General features: G+C 31.3%; 3 protein-coding genes, 1 long non-coding RNA gene and 1 other non-coding gene across 7 annotated transcripts; 3 read left to right on the top strand and 2 right to left on the bottom strand.

Annotated features, from left to right (window-relative positions):
- Nucleotides 1-3,264: 3,264 nt before the first annotated feature.
- Nucleotides 3,265-7,550, bottom strand: LOC123905561 (lysine histidine transporter-like 8). Of its 2 annotated transcripts, none has more exons than XM_045955212.1 (6): nucleotides 7,270-7,550; nucleotides 6,480-6,874; nucleotides 5,456-5,589; nucleotides 4,626-5,053; nucleotides 4,391-4,522; nucleotides 3,265-4,110 (listed from the first exon to the last, which is right to left on the bottom strand). In XM_045955212.1, the coding sequence occupies exons 2-6, from the start codon at nucleotides 6,860-6,862 to the stop codon at nucleotides 3,625-3,627; spliced, it is 1,563 nt and encodes a 520-aa protein (XP_045811168.1). In that variant the 5' UTR covers nucleotides 6,863-6,874; nucleotides 7,270-7,550; the 3' UTR covers nucleotides 3,265-3,624. The 2 variants fall into 2 exon arrangements, with proteins under 2 accessions (XP_045811168.1, XP_045811169.1); XM_045955213.1 differs by lacking the exon at nucleotides 7,270-7,550 and adding an exon at nucleotides 7,030-7,128.
- A 2,850-nt stretch (nucleotides 7,551-10,400) lies between these two features.
- Nucleotides 10,401-12,350, top strand: LOC123905560. The gene is made up of 3 exons (XR_006808389.1): nucleotides 10,401-10,493; nucleotides 10,644-10,662; nucleotides 11,929-12,350. It is a non-coding gene; the product is annotated as an uncharacterized LOC123905560 (long non-coding RNA).
- A 1,822-nt stretch (nucleotides 12,351-14,172) lies between these two features.
- On the bottom strand, nucleotides 14,173-16,609 carry LOC123905558 (endonuclease 1). 2 transcript variants are annotated; one of them, XM_045955211.1, is made up of 10 exons: nucleotides 16,427-16,609; nucleotides 15,804-15,984; nucleotides 15,607-15,699; nucleotides 15,437-15,492; nucleotides 15,255-15,338; nucleotides 15,004-15,099; nucleotides 14,823-14,887; nucleotides 14,650-14,723; nucleotides 14,360-14,493; nucleotides 14,173-14,325 (listed from the first exon to the last, which is right to left on the bottom strand). In XM_045955211.1, the coding sequence occupies exons 1-9, from the start codon at nucleotides 16,559-16,561 to the stop codon at nucleotides 14,369-14,371; spliced, it is 909 nt and encodes a 302-aa protein (XP_045811167.1). In that variant the 5' UTR covers nucleotides 16,562-16,609; the 3' UTR covers nucleotides 14,173-14,325; nucleotides 14,360-14,368. The 2 variants fall into 2 exon arrangements, with proteins under 2 accessions (XP_045811167.1, XP_045811166.1); XM_045955210.1 differs by having other exon boundaries at nucleotides 14,173-14,493.
- Nucleotides 16,610-17,941: 1,332 nt separating this feature from the next.
- On the top strand, nucleotides 17,942-18,741 carry LOC123905557 (60S ribosomal protein L26-1). Its single transcript, XM_045955209.1, has one exon. It carries the CDS (start codon nucleotides 18,154-18,156, stop codon nucleotides 18,592-18,594), a length of 441 nt encoding a protein of 146 aa, XP_045811165.1. The 5' UTR covers nucleotides 17,942-18,153; the 3' UTR covers nucleotides 18,595-18,741.
- A 643-nt stretch (nucleotides 18,742-19,384) lies between these two features.
- Nucleotides 19,385-19,468, top strand: LOC123912029. Its single transcript, XR_006810885.1, has one exon. It is a non-coding gene; the product is annotated as a small nucleolar RNA R38 (small nucleolar RNA).
- The last annotated feature ends 1,572 nt before the right edge of the window (nucleotides 19,469-21,040 follow it).

Here is a 21,040-nt window from a genome sequence, read left to right as displayed (position 1 = left end):
TTGCTAACTTAGACCTAACTAGGGTCTAAGTTAGAAAACCCTAGTTAGGTCTAAGTTAGCAAGGTGCACCTTTTCAATTGGACCAAAATACCCATTCTTTTAATTTTTGAAAGAATAGAGCAACAGGGGCATTTCTGTTATTTTACATAAAAAAAAAATAACAACACGCGCCCCACCTTCTTAAACGATTAATAGACGTGGATCCAGTGTCGCGCGCGTACGGAAGGACCATGGTTACAGACCGTTGATTTCCATCAGACAGCCAAGATGTGATCTCATTAAGACTGTCTGATCAATCAGACAGCCCAGATCATCCTGATCTATCAGATCATCCTGTCTGCGCCACACTAGATTATAAGCTGGAGAGAGAAAATTTTGCTTTTGAAAAGGCAGCCACGTGTCAGCATATGAATGGGTCTGCGTGATTTTTTCCATTTTATACTTTAAACTCGATTATTTCGTCGTAAATTAATTTTTTATTTTTTATTTTTTATACCAAAATTCATAATTTTTTTTTCTCTACAAATAGAGACTTGGTTCGTTTGATTTGGACACCGAAAAAAAAACGCAATTTTTCACTACTTTAAACTCGATTATTTCGTCGTAAATTAATTTTTTATTTTTTATTTTTGGTAGAATGGTTGCACATAGTTGTATTCTGAAACCATTTTACTGGTAGAATGGTTTCAATGGGTAATTTATTAATTGTGTTTGCTTCTGAAACCATTTATCTGGTACAATGGTTTCAGAGAGTTGTAATCTGAAACCATTTTGCTGGTAGAATGGTTTCAGTAAGTTGATTATTAGTTATTTGCTTCTGAAACCATTTAGCTTGTAGAATGGTTGCACATAGTTGTATTCTGAAACCATTTTACTGGTAGAATGGTTTCAGTGAGTAATTTATTAATTGTGTTTGCTTCTGAAACCATTTATCTGGTACAATGGTTTCAGAGAGTTGTAATCTGAAACCATTTTGCTGGTAGAATGGTTTCAGTAAGTTGATTATTAGTTATTTGCTTCTGAAACCATTTAGCTTGTAGAATGGTTGCACATAGTTGTATTCTGAAACCATTTTACTGGTAGAATGGTTTCAGTGAGTAATTTATTAATTGTGTTTGCTTCTGAAACCATTTATCTGGTACAATGGTTTCAGAGAGTTGTAATCTGAAACCATTTTGCTGGTAGAATGGTTTCAGTAAGTTGATTATTAGTTATTTGCTTCTGAAACCATTTAGCTTGTAGAATGGTTGCACATAGTTGTATTCTGAAACCATTTTACTGGTAGAATGGTTTCAGTGAGTAATTTATTAATTGTGTTTGCTTCTGAAACCATTTATCTGGTAGAATGGTTTCAGAGAGTTGTAATCTGAAACTATTTTGCTGGTAAAATGGTTTCAGTAAGTTGATTATTAGTTATTTGCTTCTGAAACCATTTAGCTTGTAGAATGGTTTCAGAGATTTGTACTCCGAAACCATTTTTCTGGTAGAATGGTTTCAGTGAGTTGATGTAAGGTAGTGAAAAATTGCGTTTTTTTTTTTTGTGTCCAAATCAAACGAACCAAGTCTCTATTTGTAGAGAAAAAAAAATTATGAATTTTGGTATAAAAAATAAAAAATAAAAAATTAATTTACGACGAAATAATCGAGTTTAAAGTAGTGAAAAATTGGGTTTTTTTTTCGGTGTCCAAATCAAACGAACCAAGTCTCTATTTGTAGAGAAAAAAAAATTATGAATTTTGGTATAAAAATTAAAAAATAAAAAATTAATTTACGACGAAATAATCGTGTTTAAAGTATTAAATGAAAAAAAATTAACGCAGCCAATCATATGCTGACACGTGGCCTGCCTTTTCAAAAGGCTTTCTCTCTCCGCGTCATCCTTTCCACCACGCGCGCCTGTCGGCGCGTGTGATGCACGCGCGCGATTTTTGTCAAATGAGAAGCTGCCACGTGTCTGGGGGGGAAAAAGAAGTGGGGGGCGCGTGTAAAATTGCAGAAAATTACAGAAATGCCCCTGTTGCTCAATTCTTTCAAAAATTAAAAACATGGGTATTTTTGTCCAACTCAAAAGGTGCACCTTGCTAACTTAGACCCAACTGGGTCTAAGTTAGCAGCCCCCATATATATATATATATCATTTTAAATAGTCACGCTAACAAATACTACGTAACTTAGAACACATGACAAGAGTTTATTTAATTTAAAAGGAGAGGAGAGTCATGGAAAGAGATGAAATCCAATGTATGGCTAAGCCTAATTGGGTGGGATTTAAATTCTTTACTTTTCACTTGAGTTTTTCTATTTTTAATCTCCATTAGTAATATACATTATCCAATTTTCTTTTTAATTTTAACTCTCTTATTATCCCCCATGTTTGATTATTGAAATTTCATTTAAAAAAAATTCAGAGAATTTTCGATGCATATTTCTAACGGAGTGAGAGGTGGATGAACAATAACTTAAATATAAGATGGCAGGAGCAAACAAGAACAAGTTGCAGAATAAACACGCTGGATTGGATGGCCTCAACATACTAATACTATTAACATTGGTTGGAAGCTACCTTAGGAGGGATGAATCAAACTCAATTGTGACGGAGCGCATAAAAGCTCAGTTAATCTTTCAAGGTGTGATGGTTTTCTTCGGGATAGCAGTGGTACCTGACTGAATAGTTATGCATGCAAAATTGGTTCTTGCAATGTGCGCCATGCTGCAATGTGGGGCATGTATATCAGAATGGATTTAACCCGGAGACAAGGGATTATTCATCTTCAAGTTGAAAGTGACTCAAAAGTTTTAGTTGACATGGTAACATGGATTGACAAGTTCAAGTCAACCATACATGGTGTGAAGTAAATAGACCAACCGATTGACTAACTAATTTAAGTTTTAACTTGAACTCTTTTGATAATGAAGACTCTTCCTAAAGAGCTCTAGAATCTCCTTTTTTATGACATTTATGACGCTTACATGCTTCAGACTATTCACTTATTTTCGTAATTTTTTATCTTTTTTGGGTTTTGCCCTCTTGTTGTACTAAAAAAAAACTTTGGAGCGATGATAAAACAGGTTGTATCTTTCAAGTTGGCCTATTTAACCCGTCATTTTTATAGGGCAAGTTGATATTTTAAACCCTTCACTACAATGACCAAATTTGCAGGTTTAAAATCAGTTATATTGCATAACAATAACATTATCACATTTGTAGTACAAAATCAATTAGCAAAGCATAATGTAACTAGATTAGCCAAGCCTAATCAGTTCTTTAGACCAATCAAATTTCCTTGAGGAATTTTATCTTTCACTTCTTAAACTCACAAGAGGTTACAAATTGAAACATATTAGACCAGTGTTTTGTTTTTCTTCTAAAGGTGTCAACAAATATGAATACAAACAATCATCATTTTAAATTCTAAACATTAACATAACAAGCTTAAAACCTATAACACTGAAAGCAGAAACCGGACATGACACTTACACAGTTACATTGACACGTCGGTAGTAATTTGAGAAAAGAAAATAGTTCAATGTAACCAATTGTGTCAGTGTCGTATTGGTGTCGAACACTGACATGTGTGGACACAGAACACACATTCAATACGAAGTGTACGTGCTGATGAAAACTTAATTAGGCTTGAAGAATTTCAATTTGAGTCCATCGTTGACCATACTCCAAATACCTCCAATAGAAAAGGCCAAGCTAAAGGCAACTCCTAACCAACCAAGACCCCAATTGAAATACCAACTGAAGCTATATTTTGTTGGCTGTTTAATAAGAACCCACATGAAACAAGGATATGCGAAAGTGACCGGAAGAGTGAGTCCTCCTAACAAACCAGCAAGACTTGAAAGGAAAGGAAGTGCTACTCCTATGAAAAAGGACACAAATCCAAAGAAAACTCGAAAACCTGACCGAACCCATATCGAGCAAGGACGGTTCGTTCTACTTGTGTAGCCGGCTTCAAAACTGTCAAAAGCAGGCATTGAGTATATCTGGAAACTGCTCAAACAGCTGAACACTACAAGAAGGAATGCTAGGGCAAGAATTCCTCTTGAAATGTCATGACTGTGAAATGCATATAGTGCTGTCAGAATCCCTCCATTAGGCATCTGTTACAAAACGGTAATACAAAAATTAAGAATACTGTAACAATTACTAACTACCATTCAAAATGAAAATACCGACTAAATGTATATGAAGAGCTTGCATGGATGGACTTATTTGAGCTTATCTGATAGCATAAGCACTTCTAAGACTGTTTGTATGAACTTATAAAAATAGCTTATGCTATGTCCCTAAGTTGTTTTCAGCTTATTCTTATACGTTTTTATAAGCTCTCTATGATTGCTTATAGCATATAGATAAACAATTTGACTTTATTTTGCTTACTTGGTTCCCATAGGCCCAAAAGCCTCCAATGGCCATAGGAAATAGGCACATTGCGATGAAGAAATAAGCAACCTTGGCTCCTTTCCACATTGGCACACGAGCCGGGTGCTTAAACGTCGAAGGCATTGTAGCCTGAACGGAAAAAAAAATATCGTCAATTTCAAATACTTAAAAGAGAAATATTTTATAAATTTGAACGCGAAACTATACCAGTTTATAGGCAATTCATTGGTACCTGAATTTCTAAGACCAAATTGTGACCTCGGAAAGAAAATGCTACAATTCCAAGTGCGTTCAATGCAAGAAATAATGAAGATGAAGGTGCCGTCAGTGATAAAGGTTCATAAGAGATAGAGGGTGGCCTTTGTTGGCTCACAGAGAGAACCCAAACCATGGTTGAGTATGTAATGGCAGTAACAGCCCCTATTAGTGACAGTCCTGCAATTGAATTGAGGTTTGGAAGCTGAGAAAGGACAATGGATAGAGATGTGAAAACAAGGTACCACTCCACTGTGGTTAAAGGATTTGAGGTACATGTTGGACCACAAACTATTTGGAAGAACAGTTTCATGGTTTCCCCTCCAATGAGAATCAAAGCTGTTGCAGTTCCTGCTGATAAATAAACTGTCGGGAAAAGTGCAAGCCATACTCCTAACCGCTCCCCTACAATACAAGGTAGACAAGAAGACATTATTAACTAAACATTACTACACAACAAATATAGCATGTAAGGTTTTAAATTGCAGTTATGGTCGCGGCTACGCTGTGAATCTTTATATTGCAGAAAACTGCGAGAAAATGCCTACAAAGTTGCAGTTGTGAATGTGATGCTGTCTCAGATCCTTTTTAAGTCATGCAGTGCTAGCTAGTTTTAGGACGGTTCTATGTGTCTGAATTTTATCTAGGATTTGAGTAACCAACATGTTCTTTGAGTAATATAGGAATCGATTTTATATGATATATGTGTCTAAAAGTATTTTAACATTGTTAATTAAGTAAATGTTAATGACAATGTGATTATCAACTAGCGAGAAAAAATAATTGATGGCGTGCAAACTAACTTACCAAATGCAGCTTGAGCTAGCTCCACATATCTGTTGTACCTTTTACCTGGAACTGCTTCATGGAGTTGAACCAAAATCCATAAGGTGTATAATTGCCAACAGTATGCCACGGTTAATGAAATAATTCCCCAACTCCTGCAAAATATTTGAATAAATAGGCAACTTAGTTCTTGAATTTTCACCTATCAATCAATTTTGTCCCTGAGTTTATTGAAATAGCATGTCATGTTTGGCCAAACAACTTAATCAAGTGTTTACAGCATAAACATCAAATAAGTGCTTATGTATAAACTATTTTAATAACAGAAGATAAAATTAAACTGTTTTCATATAAGCTATAAGTTATTTTCACAAAAGCTATCCTGGTGCACTTATGAAAATAAGCTGAAAACAGCTTATGGACATATTTGTTATTATAAGCTCTCTCAAATAGTCTCATAAGTGCTTATGACAGTAGATAAACTCAAATAAGTCAATTCACACAAGCACTATGTCAAAAAGAAGTTGCATAAAAGGTGCTACCAGAACAGTACTAGGAATTATGAGCAAAAGATATACTAGTGACCACTAAGCAATTTGATGGCCAACACAAGAGCCCTTATACCAATAACAAAAAGAGAGAATATAGACAGAATTTTAAAAAGTTGCTTAAAGCAAGGAGCTAAATTAGCTTTTTGAAACTTAAAAGATAAAGGGACAAATTAACAAGCCTTCTCCACCATCTCTTTCCATTGAGGCAGGCTTGTTGAAGGCTTGTCCCTCATTTCAAAATCCCTTCCTTTTATGTCAAGTAAAGGACAGCACACATGGTAATAGTGAACTTTTTTTTTCCCTAGAAAATGAAAGTAAAGTTTTTGCCAGAATGAAAATAAAGAGACATCTCATAATCAATTTACCTCAAATTCACTTTTAACTAACTTAATTCAATCAAAATCAATTTTTGTAACCACAGAACCAAACACGCACTTAAAAACACATCAAGTATTGTAGAATGATATAGAAATAGAAAACATAACGAAATTTACCAGCCAAGATAAGCAAAAGCAACAGGCAAAACAAGAGCTTGAAAACCAACACCAGCATTGAGATTATGAAAAGTAGAGTAATGAGCATTTCCATTACGAGACTCGGTAATAGGAAGCCATGCATCTTGAGGATTAAGTTTAGTAAGATGACCAACTTCTTCCAAATAACCCTTCATATTTATAAGCACTTTTTTCATTGGTGTTCCTATTGGACTCAAAAACCTTGGTGATATGAAAGATGTTGGTGTCCATGCATTTGATGATTTAGCTTCCTTTGATCCTTGTCTTGGTGACCTTTGTCCTGATGGTGTCAGTATTTCTGGTGTCGACACTCTTGGTGTCGCTGGTATTGATATCAGTTCTGTTTCTGGTCTCTCCTCCATCACCAAAATCACCTGTTCCATAAAAAAATCACTTTTTTAGACTCAATTAATCAAACTAAAGTCTTGTTTGAATAAACGTCGACCAGATATATCAATTATTCAATAAACCTAACAAATGAATTTTGCTTATAATATGCAACGGAGGGAGTATAACAAAAGAGCTTATCATATAAAGTTATTTATGTAACAAAAGATACAATGAAACTATTTTCATAAACAATCCTAAAGAGCATATGAACATGTCATAAGTTGTTTTCATATGTTCTTCCACCAAACAATGTTAGAAACGTTTATACAAGTAAATAAACTCAAATAAATGATTACAACTAGAACTTAATCAAAGTCATTAACAATGAAAGTGAGATGCATAAACAAAACCCAGTTGAAAATGAAAGCAAATAGTATACCTTGAAATATAGCAAGCAAAATAATGAGGAGTTGAAATGAGATTAGAACATAGTAGAAGTTGAAACTTGAAAGTGGTAGTGTTATTTTCACAGCTAAGGTAGCACTATTATAAGATGTTGTGACATTGGAACTAGATATTGATGCTGTTTCCAATTGTTTGGTCTCCAAATGTGGGTATATAAAATGATTTGTGGGTACGAGAAACCATGATTATATCTATGACTTTGTTTGTTTACTTTCTTTAAGGAGAAAAGAAAAAGTAAATATAAAAAGAAAAATTTGTACACTTTTGTTTTGTTTTATTTTGTTTTTGTTGAGTGTCTCTGTCACTCTCAGTTCATTGCTTTGAGAGCATTGCAGACTGCTACTTTGCTTTGGTGCGTGTACGGTATCGGATACGGAATACGGTATTTTTTAAAAAATTAATGTGTATATAGACATAAATTAAGGTACGGGTACGTATCCGGTATTGATACGGGTATATATCCAATACTGATATTCTCCCTCAAATGAAGTACCGATGCATCATAGTTGCAGAGTGAGTGTCTTGATGGGTGGGTCTCTATGGTAACAAAAGTGGCCGAAAGGAAGAAGAAATGTGACCGTTGATGAATGTTGTGGTGGGCCATATTATACAATGAATGGTGGTGATTGGGTTGTGGTTGTAGTAATAAGTTGAGAATTGGGTTATTGAGTATTTGAGAGTGGACAATGGTGTGCCTTATTCAATCATTGAATGTGACTTGTGATGATACATCGAAATAGAATGGGATGCTTAATCAATCAATGTTCAAAATTTCTTGGCTCCATTCATAATAATTTAGATTTAGACAATATTTTCATCTCATCAATGTATTATATATTATATCTTTCAAATTCTTTTTTGTTGGAACTATTTTAGATAGTGTAAAGTATTAATAAGAATTGTTTTCATGGAACTCAAGTTTTTTCGAATAATTACTCGAAGAAAACTAATTAATTACTTGAATCTAATATATTAATTAAATAAAATTCCATTTTTTTTATATTATGAGCAAAGAGGTATAAGATTAATGCTACTAAAATATTGTATCTCTCTAATGTGGATTTAGATTCTCTAAATTTATTTTCCCTAAACAACATTCAACTAAAAATGAACTAAGAGAGAGAGAAAATATTGCATATCTAAGTGCATTTATGTATGTTGTAAAGACAAAAATATCCTAGAGTTTTGGCTAAATGTAGAAAATTTAGGAAACTATGACTTTAAACAATCCAAATCCCTATGATATCTACTGGTCATTATGATATCTCATAATGTTCTTAATTTACCTAAAAAATAAAATAAAATAATAATTCTACTTTAAATAGTGTAAATAATATTTATTTTTTTAAATGGAGAGAGTAATACTCTATTCGATAAATTTAAAAATTCAACCTTTTTTTCTATATAAAAGAACTATATGTAGTACTAGTAATAGTACTGAATAACAGAAGAATTTTTTTAAGAATAGGAGGGAATTTTTCCTTATAATGAAAGTAGGACAGTAAAAAGATGGGAAGAATAACAATTTTGTTGAAAATTTCCAGAAACCCCACCACCAAGTGTTCTCCTGTCTTTGCTGCGCATGGCATGTGATTCCCATTTGACCATATACTACTAGGATATATAGCATCTTCTTGGTCTTGGAGTATACTCCCTTCGGTCCTAAATATAAGAGGAAAACAACTTTTTACATTCATTGAGAATCTAATGTATTTGATTTATAATGTAGGTCAAATACATTGGTTTCTCAATGAATCTAAAAAGTAATTTTCATCTTATATTTAGGATAGGAGGGAGTAGTATTTTTGAGGCATGGTTTACAGACATTATTGTGTTGCTCATTTTACTTCAAAGCATGAATCCAATATCATCATGCTGTTTTTACATTTAATTAATTAATTACTCTAATTCAAACTGTTATTTATAGTAGCATTTTCTAGACTACTATAGTTGCTATGAAAATCCGTGGGTGTCTATTTTCTTTAAGCTTCCAATACAAAATACATAAAATGATGATGATGAATGCTTATAAATTAATTTGGACCAATTTATGTATTGGATCCCAAAAATTTAAAAATACTCCTTTACAATGCATCTGGATTTGCACCCCTTGAAGAGGAGTTGAATCCTTTTCTGTATTTTTTGTTCATTCATTTCTTTTTCTAATCTTATAGTTGATTGACCCAAAAAAAAAAAAAAAAAAAGAACAATGCATATAGATAGAAGAGGTTGAAGATCACCTATATCTATTTTGAAGATGAGTTGGCTTCAAACTCATGATCATGCATATAAATTATTCGAATTTCATAATCCGAAAAGAAAGGCATTTGGATATTAAAATGTAAAAAGTTTGATATCTTAGCTAATTCCTAGTTTAACTGACAAAAATGCCGAAATTGTTAGGTCGAACGTTGTGACCCGGGTTTGAACATGGGATCTCATAATTTTATGTGAGTTTAATTTCAATGGATTAATTACCACTTCATCTAAGACCCAAAAAAAATAAATGTAAAAAGGGATATAAAACGAAATTTAGATATATAATAAATGTCACTGATATCCAATACAATATAAGAATATTACTGTCCCTGGTAAAATCAAATATGCCCTTACTTAATATGTTGCCAAGTGTCCAAACAAAGGGTATTTGAGGTCCAAAAATTTACAAACTGAACTAAGATGAAATCTAACTAAGCCATATGGCTCACTAACTAAGCCAGTTACCTGGTTTTGTAAGACAAAATGTTACTTTTTGTTGAGCCATAGTTGAAAAGAAAAGAAAATCAGATTAGTTACTTGTGAGAAGGAAAGTTTGTTTACATTAACCCATGTGAGCTATCACATCACTTTCTCTTCTTTGTGTTTCCAATGCTGACATACCTCTATCACCCATGTGTTGTTGCTTTTTCATTCAAATTCAAATTCACATTTTCCCACTCTTTAGCAATTTATATTTCATTATATACTCATTTCAAATTTCAATCAATTTCTCTATTCTTTCTCTGGTTTTATTCTACTTTTCCATCTTCATACTCTACATTTCATACTTTCATTCTTCTTCTCTCTATTCATTTTTTTATCTACCCTCTCTTTGATATTTTCGACTGTTTTTTTTAATCACTTGAATTTTTTTTTGTATTTTGCAGAATAAATTGAACAAAATTCTTCTTTATCTATCTAACAAGATGAAGAACTCAGGTATAAAAATATGATTAAACCTTTCTCATTTTTGTCTTCTTCATTTTATATTTCATATCATCTTTAATAATTTCTGACTTCACTTTTTTTTTTTTCAACACATCATTACTAATTTTTTTTTCCTTCTTAAATTTCATCACTGCCCACAAGCTACTACAACAAAAGAAAGGTATGAGAATGTCATTTTTCTTATTCAAGCTCAAACTAATTAGTCTGATTTTTTAGATATTCATGCAAATATATAACATAAACTAACAATGCCAAATAAAAAAATTCAACATTACAGTAGTAAAATATGGATGAAATAGATCCAAAAGTTACTCATGAAATCAGAAAAACCATTTAGTCCAATTCAAAAAAAGACAAACAGATCCAAACCATCTATGATTTTTTTTTTCTTTTCATATCTTTGATTTTTTGTTGTTCTTACATCTAAAAGAACAAATAGTTCAGCCATGATTGTGCCTCAAAATAAAAAATAGTTTGAATAAGTTGAGAAAAACAATATAGATCCAATACAAATAGTTTGTTTATTTCAAGTTCTCCAAATCAATCAGGTTTGAATTTTTTTGGTTACTGTTGTTGATAGATATGAATAAAAATAATTAGATTATAGTTTTGTATCAAAATTTCTAGATCTAGAAAAAAAACACAAATCCAAAAATAGAATAATTATTAATTTAATAGATAAATAAAGAAAATTTGATTTGTATTTATGTAATCAACTTATTTTAAAAGTTTAGGATTAAAAAAAAACTTATTTTAAAGGTATAAATTAATCACTTAAATTATTTTGTATTGTTTATCAATAAAAGAAATGGATCAAAAAATGTAAAAATAATGATGAAAGATTTTGGAACAAGTGTATTTTGTTTTGTGGATGCGTGCAAAAAGAAAAAGAGAGAGGGTGTTGGATATGCACTTGAATGAATGAACATTTTGGGCAGTGTGCAATGTTGTTTTGTGGGTCTCAACGTAAAGAAAAACAGTAGTAAAGAGAAAGACCAATAAAGAGATTAAAAAAATGATACTATTATTTTTTTATATCAATTTATTTATATCAAGCAAAAAATAAAATAAAAACAAAATCATACGGGAAAGAAAAAGAGAAACATCCAAAAGTATATAAATAAAATGAGTTATATTTACATGATTTTTAAGGTTTTGGATCTTATGTTTTAGAAGATCCAAAACATAAGATACAAAATAAAACATGAATTTTGCCGTAAATTACTCGAATGGAACATATAAATATTAGGAAAAAAAAATTACAGTTGTAAATAGTAAAAGATGGGGGAAATAGATCCAACACATATTTTACAAACGAAGACATAAAAACACTTTACTAAGATTTAAAAAAAAAAAATTCAAACCAGATATAATTATTTTTCCTTCTGATGATGTGTTTGATTGTTGTTGTTCTTGCATGTAAAAGAAAATTGGAGAAGACGAAGTCCCATGCTGTTTTCATCATGGTAACAAAATTTCCGGATCGGTAATCTACTTGGTGGCTAAAAAAGATGCTTGCAACACATTTGTTTCTCTTCGGAAAGATTAAAAACAAAACAAGATAGAACTGTTTGCGGGAAACAAAATTAGAGAAGAGAAAGTGCAGTGAAAATTTAAACTTTTCTATGATTTTAAAATAGAAATTTCGGTTTTGTATAGAGGGGAATGAGTGAAAAAGAACCATGGCTTTATTTTAGGTGTGATGGTAAGAAATGGTTTAAAATTTAGAGGAACGGTGGTGGTTGTTGTCGATCAGCAAGAGGAAAACACGCATGGAGGGAGAGATAGAGAGAGGAAGCGAGGAAGTGATTGGGGGTGGCTGCTAGGGTTAGAGAAAACTGAGTTTGATTTGTTTGGGTAGTTTTTATTTATTTATGGGTCGGGCCATTAAGCCCAAATTACCACCACATGTACTCTTTTTTTTTTTTGACCAATAACATGTTCTCATTTTGTTGTTCAGATTTTTGTTTTTCTTAATACAAAAGGTTGCAAAAGGGTTTAAATACAAAAATTAACAATCAATTATTTTTTATTTTATTTTGATGAAAAATTATATTTATAAATATTTTGCGATAAAATTATGTATAATATTTTTTGATAGAAAATTATATATAAGTATAGACTAATAAGTACTATATATCGTTATATATAATATTTACTTTTTCTAATTAGATGGTGAATTATTTTCTAATAAGTATAGTCTATATCATTACTTATGATTGTATAAAAATAATTCAACGAAATCAAATTTTGTAAAAGAAAAATGGAGAAGATGAAGTCCCGGTGTTTTCGGTATAGTGTCAAAAAATTCCGAATCTGTAATTTACTTGGCGGCTAAAAAAAAATTGCAACATATCTTTTTCCTTTCAAAAAAATTAAAAACAAAATGTATTTTTGGTGTGAAGTGGTTAGGTTTATTTATTTATTTTACGGGCTGGGCATTTAGCCCAAATTAAGGCATGTATTTTTGGACTCAAAGTACAAGTTTGATTGTATTTTTATACGGGAAACACACTAATTTATACGGGGAACAAATTGTTGGTGATGAAAATTTTAAATCAACTATTATACAGGGAACAAAGTATTTGCTGATAGAAAACTTAAATTAACTATAATATATAACTCATGACAATCTCAAAATAACTATCATATATACTAAATAAATTATACATGGGACAAATTATGTTGCTGGTTCATAGAACTCATAACAATCTCAAAAATAACAATCATATATATACTTAATAAATCATACATGGGACAAATTATGCTACTGATTCATATAACTCATGACAATCTCAAAATAATAATCATATATATTAAATAAATCATACATGAGACAAATTATGCTACTAATTCATAAAACTCATAACAATATCAAAATAATAATCATATATACTAAATAAATCATACATGGGACAAATTATGCTACTGATTCATGAAACTCATAACAATCTCAAAATAATAATTATATATACTAAATAAATCATACATGAGACAAATTATGTTACTGATTCATGGAACTCATAACAATCTCGAAATAACTATCATATATACTAAATAAATCATACATGGGACAAATTATGCTACTGATTCATGAAACTCATAACAATCTCAAAATAACTATCATATATACTAAATAAATCATACATGAGATAAATTATGCTACTGATTCATGAAACTCATAACAATCTCAAAATAACTATCATATATACTAAATAAATCATACATGAGATAAATTATGCTACTGATTCATAGAACTCATGACAATCACAAAATAACTATCATATATACTAAATAAATCATTCATGAGACAAATTATGCTCCTGATTAATAGAACCGATGACAATCTCAAAATAACAATCATATATATATATATACTAAATAAATCATACATGAGACAAATTATGCTACTGATTCACAAAACTCATAACAATCTCAAAATAACTATCATATATACTAAGTAAATAATACATGAGACAAATTATATTACTTATTAATATAATTGATTAAATAAATCTAACTTTAAAAATATTTTCAGTTAATGATAATCATCTTTCAATTAATCATATTACTTCATCTAATATATACTTTGATTACTTTTTGAAAGTTGACTTAACAAAGTGTAACTTAAAAAAATATATGGGTAACGTTAGCACGGGTCTATTACTAGTATAATATAACATACTATTTATACATATGTCGAGTTTGGTTTTTGCATGTCCTTTCAAGCTCAATAATGTGATAAATTACTAACAATTTGTTGCAACAAAAAATTAATCAAGAAGAAATTGAGTTAGACCCTATGATCAATGGGGATTAACAAATTCGAACAACTAATTTTCTAATCAATGTGTTGCTGAGTTTGTTTATGTTGCAGCTACAAATCCTTCTTCAGAGTCTCCAAACACTTGGTTCAATATCATAGCTAATCGAATTCCACCTTGAGCAATTCGTTTCATGACATATGGCATCCTTGAGTCGAAGTAATCCTCTGCAAAAGTCACATAATATAACAAAGATACTTCAGATTTAAAGTGTGTCTGACGTCCACGTGTCTGTGTCGAATATCGATACATATGATTACATTCAATTATTTTCAATCTTTTTAAACTATTATCGATGTGTCAGCGTCTGTATCATTGTTTACCTGCAAGAGTCGTTCCAGATTTAACTCCTTCATAACCCCATTTGCAAGCTATTTGTATGCTCTCTTTAGCCCAACTACATTATTAGTCCAAAACAAACACATTCAACAAGAGAAATCTAAAAATATAGTAGATTGATCGATTGAATTAAAAGTGAAAGAGTAAATGTTGTCACTTATTCACACAACGAGAGATATCATTGCAATGTTCCCAAGAAACAACATCATCTGACCAGATTCCCTGCATACAAGAAATAATAAGTTGTTGGTTTTATTTGGAATCAATCAAAGAATCCATGTGTTCATTAAAAAAAGAGCTAGGAAGAGCTAGTGACACCAAAATTTAAATATTGTTACATTGGTATAATTTTTCTCAATGTCTTGGAGGAGGAGTGTCACATCTTTGTCATAGTAATCTGCTAATGCTGTGAGAATAATTTCTCTGTCCCACACCTTATATAAACAAGAACAACAAAAATGAGTACTATAATTGAATTAGTTTCTTTCTCCAAAGAATCCTAAATTCGCTTAGCGATAATAGAAATTCTAGTTTCGCTAAGCAAAATTGTTTTGTAAACAAATCTATTGGTAACATATTTTTTGCTTACATGATGTAGATTAGATTTGTGCCTATACCAACGTAAATCTATCGTGTTTCCACCTTTGTCCGAGGTGAATCCAACATGCATCGGCTGTAAGAGAATAATTTTTTTATCAAATTAACTTTATCCGGTGTATTCACTATTATCATAAATACAAAGTAAGAAATATTAAGGATTTTTAGACAAACCTGGTGAATATCTCCTGTGAAGTGTGCCAAGAATAACAATGCCTCAGTCATATTATCTACAATATAATGTATTTAGTTAATAATTATCAAATAAAATAAAACAAGTATAATTAAAATTTTCTAAAAGAGAAAAAAAAATAAAAATCAAAGACATGACATGAGTCTCTCACATCTACGATCAGATGTTCCCTCTTTGTAATGTGAAAGTTGAGAAGTGAAATTTTTTATAGCTCCTGCAACACACTGATCCTCATGGCAGTCCCCTATTTTTTATTAACAGAAACAAATTGTTGCATTAATAATAAATATTTAGAGATTTAATAAGAGCATATGACAAAATAATTAAATTGAATAAATTAAAGCTTACTTGAATATTGAAAACCACATTTATCATCTGGTGTATCAATGAAATGAAGTGGACTAGTCCATCTATATTTGTACCAGTGCCTAATTTGGTCAGGCCATACACATAAGGCTGATAAGTTACCATTCACATTGGGAGGTAACAAATGTTTCACTGCTTCTGATGCCTCAGGCTTTAAAAGTGCCTATAAATTATATATGAATTATATATCAATTACTTTACCATAGCTATTGGACTATCATATAGTTCCTATTTGAATTAGGCCTCATAACCAACATGATAATCACTTGATAGTTGATACATTAGGTCATGCCTATGCTTCGTTTCACGTTTGAACCTCTTATAATCACGTTTGAGTTATCCATTCATATTTGAGATGTGTCGAACATTAAATGTAAATATCTTTTTTAGTTGAGATTTGAATTTTTTTACCGAGTTGTGAGAGTCCAGTCTCTTCTGCTAGACCAAACCTTGTTGGTATAATTTTTTTCAATGTATTTAAACATATATTAATCACTTTAATTCAAATTATGTTTAACCAAAATCAATATGAATTTGATTTTTATTAGGAAACCAAACAGACACTATATTTGTTAGCTGAAGACTAGGATTGAACTTAATTTTACCTGTGCAATTAGACATGTCATCTCATGACCCTCTTTGCTCCATCCAATAACACCAGGTACTATGATGAAAGTAGAACATATGAACAACAAAAATCCAAATGGAAGAGACACCATCAAGCCTTTAAATCTAGCCATAATTTCTAAATGTTTTAATTTTGTTTCCTTGTGAAGGATACATTACATATATAGTTGCATTTATAAGAAGATTAGGTTCAAAGAACACGTTACATGGTTTTCATTGAGTACAAGATTGAAACACCTAATAGTTTGATTTAAGTATGTTCAAAGTTGACCTTAACTATCAATTTTTTATTGTTTGTTTTGAAAATGATCTTAACATTAATTGTTAGTTGGTTTAGTGGTGATTGACGATGAACTTGGTAGGAAGGACCACGGTTCGATCCTCTGCAACTGCAATCGGGAGGAGGCTGAAACTTCTTGATGTCAGAACAAACCCCGAACCAGATTAAACTGGTGGTGAAAGCCAAAAAAAATAACAAATGACCTTAACTATCATTGAGATGGCATATTCTGGTATATGCAATAATGTCATGTGAAAAACTCTGTTGTGATTGTGAATTGGGTGTTGAGTAAAAGGGAACATAATTGAGTTATTAGAGTTCTTTGCTTATGGTACACTGTTAGCTACATCAAAAATGCAATTACAAGCAACATGTTTGTGGTCTTCAGCTCACGATATCCATGACTCAATCATGCAATTGTAGCGGAAAAAAAGGCTTATAATAGGGTAGCATTGTAGCATTGTTTTTTGCTTCTAAGACCACACTTGTTTAAATTGAGCAACGAAGATAAAGAACATATACGTTGGTATTTTTTTGGTATTAATATGTGTTGGTATTTATCATAAATATATAATAATGATTTTCATATAAGCCACACAATTGGGCAACTTTTTTTTTTGTTAATTTTATCTATAAATAATAGTAAAAAATCGAATTTCTGATCACTTATTTATCGAATTTATGACCACTTATTAAAGAGGGTCGTAAAATTATCTTTATTGTTTACATTTGGAAGGTATGATTTTGAGCAAACTACCTAACTAATCTATGAATTTGTAGGGCACGATTCATGATTTTATAGACATTTCAAAAAAGTCTCTAACTGTCTGTCAAATTATATTCATATTATTAGTCCTTATAATTTATAAAAATATGCTAGAGATTAAATTGAGTGAATAAAGTTAGAGATCAAATCATAGTAAATTGTTAAAAATAAAGGGAGTTAATTAATAATAAGTAATTATGAAATTTTTGATGTATTCCGGTTCTTTTTTATTTTTATTTTTCTTGTGATAGTTATCTTATATACCATCCCAAATTTAGATGTTGCTAATTCCAAGAACAACCACAAACTTATAATGTTGCCAAGACAAGAGAACTAAAATATGGGGATCAATTTGACAGTTTCATAAAGTCATGGACCATTTTGATAAATAAATAAATTCAAGGACCTACTTAAGAGCAGCTTACGAAATTAGAGACTACTCGCACTAAAACTGAATGTAGGATTACAACAGAAATATTTGGGGGGTACAATTATCAATTTTCTTACACAAACAAGGTTTAGACCCAGTATATTTTTGGCCCAACCAAAAATCCAATAAGCCCACAAAAAAACCCAAAACCCTAACTGAACACAATAAATTGAAGCCACAAACCGAAAGAGAAACCCTAGCTGCAAATTTTCACTAGCAGAGAGCGAAAATGAAGTACAATCCACGAGTCTCCAGCAGCCGCCGCAAGAGCCGCAAGGCTCATTTCACGGCACCATCATCCGTCCGCCGTGTTCTAATGAGCGCACCTCTTTCCGGCGATCTCCGATCCAAATACAACGTCCGTTCAATGCCAGTTCGCAAAGACGATGAAGTTCAAGTTGTTCGTGGACTCTACAAAGGTCGTGAAGGAAAGGTTACTCAAGTTTACCGTCGCAAATGGGTGATTCACATCGAACGTATCACTAGGGAGAAAGTCAATGGATCTACTGTGAATGTTGGTGTTAATCCTTCCAAAGTTGTTATCACTAAGCTCAGATTGGATAAGGATAGGAAATCTCTTCTTGATAGGAAGGCCAAGGGTCGTGCTGCTGCTGATAAGGAGAAGGGAACCAAGTTTGCTACTGAAGATATTATGCAGAATGTTGATTAGTTTGTTTGTCTCTTTCAATCTTTAATCTTGTGTTTCGTTTTTTATTTTGATATTGTTAAACTAATATATCAAACTTTGATGAGGAGTTGTTTAATTTTGGTTAATTTTGTCTTGTTTTCATTTTAAGCTTAATCAAACTTTTTGATACATCTATTAGTTTATGAATGAATTTGCTTGCAGTTAATATTATTTTATATTATTTTATGATTGTTTTCGTATATTAGTCGTAAAGTTTAATTAGATTTGCGATTATGATTCAATTTGTGCAATTCATTGATGCCTGATGATTATGTCTCAGCCTTGGTGTGTTATGTATGACGTGGTTATCGATTGATTAAGCCAGTAACCAAATTTTTTAACCTGACATCCATGTATTGGTTGACTGATGTTAAGTTTCATTTGAGTAATATATGGGTGGTTTTATTTGAATTTGTATGAATGTTTTGTGTGTAACATGGTGTATAGCATTAATATTCACGAGTCTCATTTGTTGGTTGAACTGTTGGATATGGCGAAGAGTATGATTAAATGAATTCTTATTCAACCGTTAGAACTATGTATGATAAGATATAGATTTTAGTGTAGCTTAAGTCTCATGTCTACATATATTTTAAATATGGGTGATGAAATTTGATGTAGGCAAGTTTATGCAAATAGTTTTATTAACTTGTGAAAATTTTGTTTTATGAATGTCAAAGTGGTCTAGCTGTATTATTCTGGTGTGTAACATATGGATTTTTTTTTGTTAATGATATTATAGTTTTGTTATTCACGTTTTCTTTATGTCCAGTGCTATGGATGATGAGATTATCAATTTTACAGTTATCCCTGTCTGATATAGCAGATGCTGAAAATGTATGAATCTGACATTCACTGGCTTTCTTGATTGCTTTGTTTGCTTTAGGGTGTCACATTTCTTTCTTGATTTATAAATATATATTTGTTTCCATCATATCAAACAAGGTTTGTGTATGCAGTGCTATGTATGATGTGGTTATCAATTTAGCCGGCGACCAATTCTTTTAATCATGACATCTATTGGTTGGCTCATTTTAAGTTTCAGTTGAGTAATATATCAGTGGTTTTGTTTGAATTTGAATGTATGAATGTTTTGTGTGTAACATGTGAATATTAGGGATACTCATTTGTTGAACTGTTGGATATGGTGCACAGTATGATTAAAAAGGTTTTTCTGTAATATAGTCTTTTATTAACAAGTCGATTTTTTACTTCATTGTATTTTATTTTATGAATGTTGCAACGTACGGATGCTCTTTCTCTTGATGATGATTTTTTTTTCTTCTTTCATTGATGTTTTCTTTCTACCCTGTGTGTGCTGTGAATGATGAGATAAACAATTTTACAGTTATCCTTGGCTGATATAGCAGATGCTGAAAATATGTAAATCTGACATGCACTTCTCTTGATTTTTTTTTTTTTTTTTTAACTTGGTTTACTTTTCTTTGTTTGATTTCGGTTGGTTCATTTCTTGTTTGAAATGTTTACATTTTAGGAATGAATGAAGTTTGCTAAAAGCAAAATGTTTGAAATAGAAATGTATGTTTGCATGTTATGTTTCTGTAAAATATTTTTCTTTACTTATGGAAATTAAACTCCTTGTTTGTTTAAGTCAATTTTACAATGAAGAAATGATACATGGTGGTGTCTCATTTATCATTTAATAGGGTAAAAGTAATCTAATACGTCTGTTTTTCTATATAACGTCAATATATAATGTTTTATATGTTGTTCGAATTGCTTTTACCTTTTAAACCGTATATTCACTTTAGATAAAAATTTGTTTTTGTTGAGTTATGTTTATTTTATATTTTCCTCTTTTTAAAGATCAACATTTTGTAAAAATTGATTTTGAGACTTCTTTATCGAAATAAACAGAATATCGATTTGGGATTCACTCAACATAAATTAACTTAAACGTACAAAGGTTTATATATTAAACTTTTATTGTAAACAATGAATAAAATTATAAAACTGTCTATGAATGAACTTTTTTTTTTTTTTGAAATCTTGGTATCCGGCCTTAGGACCGACTAATTTCAAGGGGACCAATCTCACCGCCCACTTGCGGGGGCCCCATTTAAAGCCAGAGTTTTTTTTTTGCTTTGTATGGACTTAGCCCACCGAAATTGGCACCCGTGAGAATCGAACCTGAGACCTTGAGAGGAGCATATTCCAAGGACTCAAACCAACACCACTCGACCAACCTCAAGTGGGTTTGTCTGCGAATGAACTTGGATGCTGTTCATCTTAGAAACATCGATATCCCTTCCATAATTCTAGAATAATCTGGAACATGAATTCTGTATGCATCTATAATTCTTTTTTTATGTTTCTCATTCAACACTGAAGAAAGTTGGGTGTAATTAAGTTGTGTTTGTGTAGCACAATTTGCCCCGCAAATCAAATCACTTTGTTTATTTATGTG

This window comes from Trifolium pratense, linkage group LG2, assembly GCF_020283565.1.
Source record: "Trifolium pratense cultivar HEN17-A07 linkage group LG2, ARS_RC_1.1, whole genome shotgun sequence".
NCBI lineage: Eukaryota > Viridiplantae > Streptophyta > Magnoliopsida > Fabales > Fabaceae > Trifolium > Trifolium pratense.
This window is presented reverse-complemented; position numbering and strand designations above follow the sequence as displayed.

What these genes read in the sequence shown, in the direction of transcription:
- LOC123905557 (XM_045955209.1), top strand. Translation starts at nt 18,154, where the DNA reads ATGAAGTACAATCCACGAGTCTCCAGCAGCCGCCGCAAGAGCCGCAAG.
- LOC123905558 (XM_045955210.1), bottom strand. Translation starts at nt 16,561, where the DNA reads ATGGCTAGATTTAAAGGCTTGATGGTGTCTCTTCCATTTGGATTTTTG. An exon ending in GGGAACATCTGATCGTAGAT is followed by an intron (nt 15,493 to 15,606) that starts GTGAGAGACTCA and finishes ATTATATTGTAG; the next exon opens with ATAATATGACTGAGGCATTG. An exon ending in TTGAGAAAAATTATACCAAT is followed by an intron (nt 14,888 to 15,003) that starts GTAACAATATTT and finishes TCTTGTATGCAG; the next exon opens with GGAATCTGGTCAGATGATGT.
- LOC123905561 (XM_045955212.1), bottom strand. Translation starts at nt 6,862, where the DNA reads ATGGAGGAGAGACCAGAAACAGAACTGATATCAATACCAGCGACACCA. An exon ending in ATTTGGTCTTAGAAATTCAG is followed by an intron (nt 4,523 to 4,625) that starts GTACCAATGAAT and finishes TTTTCCGTTCAG; the next exon opens with GCTACAATGCCTTCGACGTT. An exon ending in TTTGGGCCTATGGGAACCAA is followed by an intron (nt 4,111 to 4,390) that starts GTAAGCAAAATA and finishes GTTTTGTAACAG; the next exon opens with ATGCCTAATGGAGGGATTCT.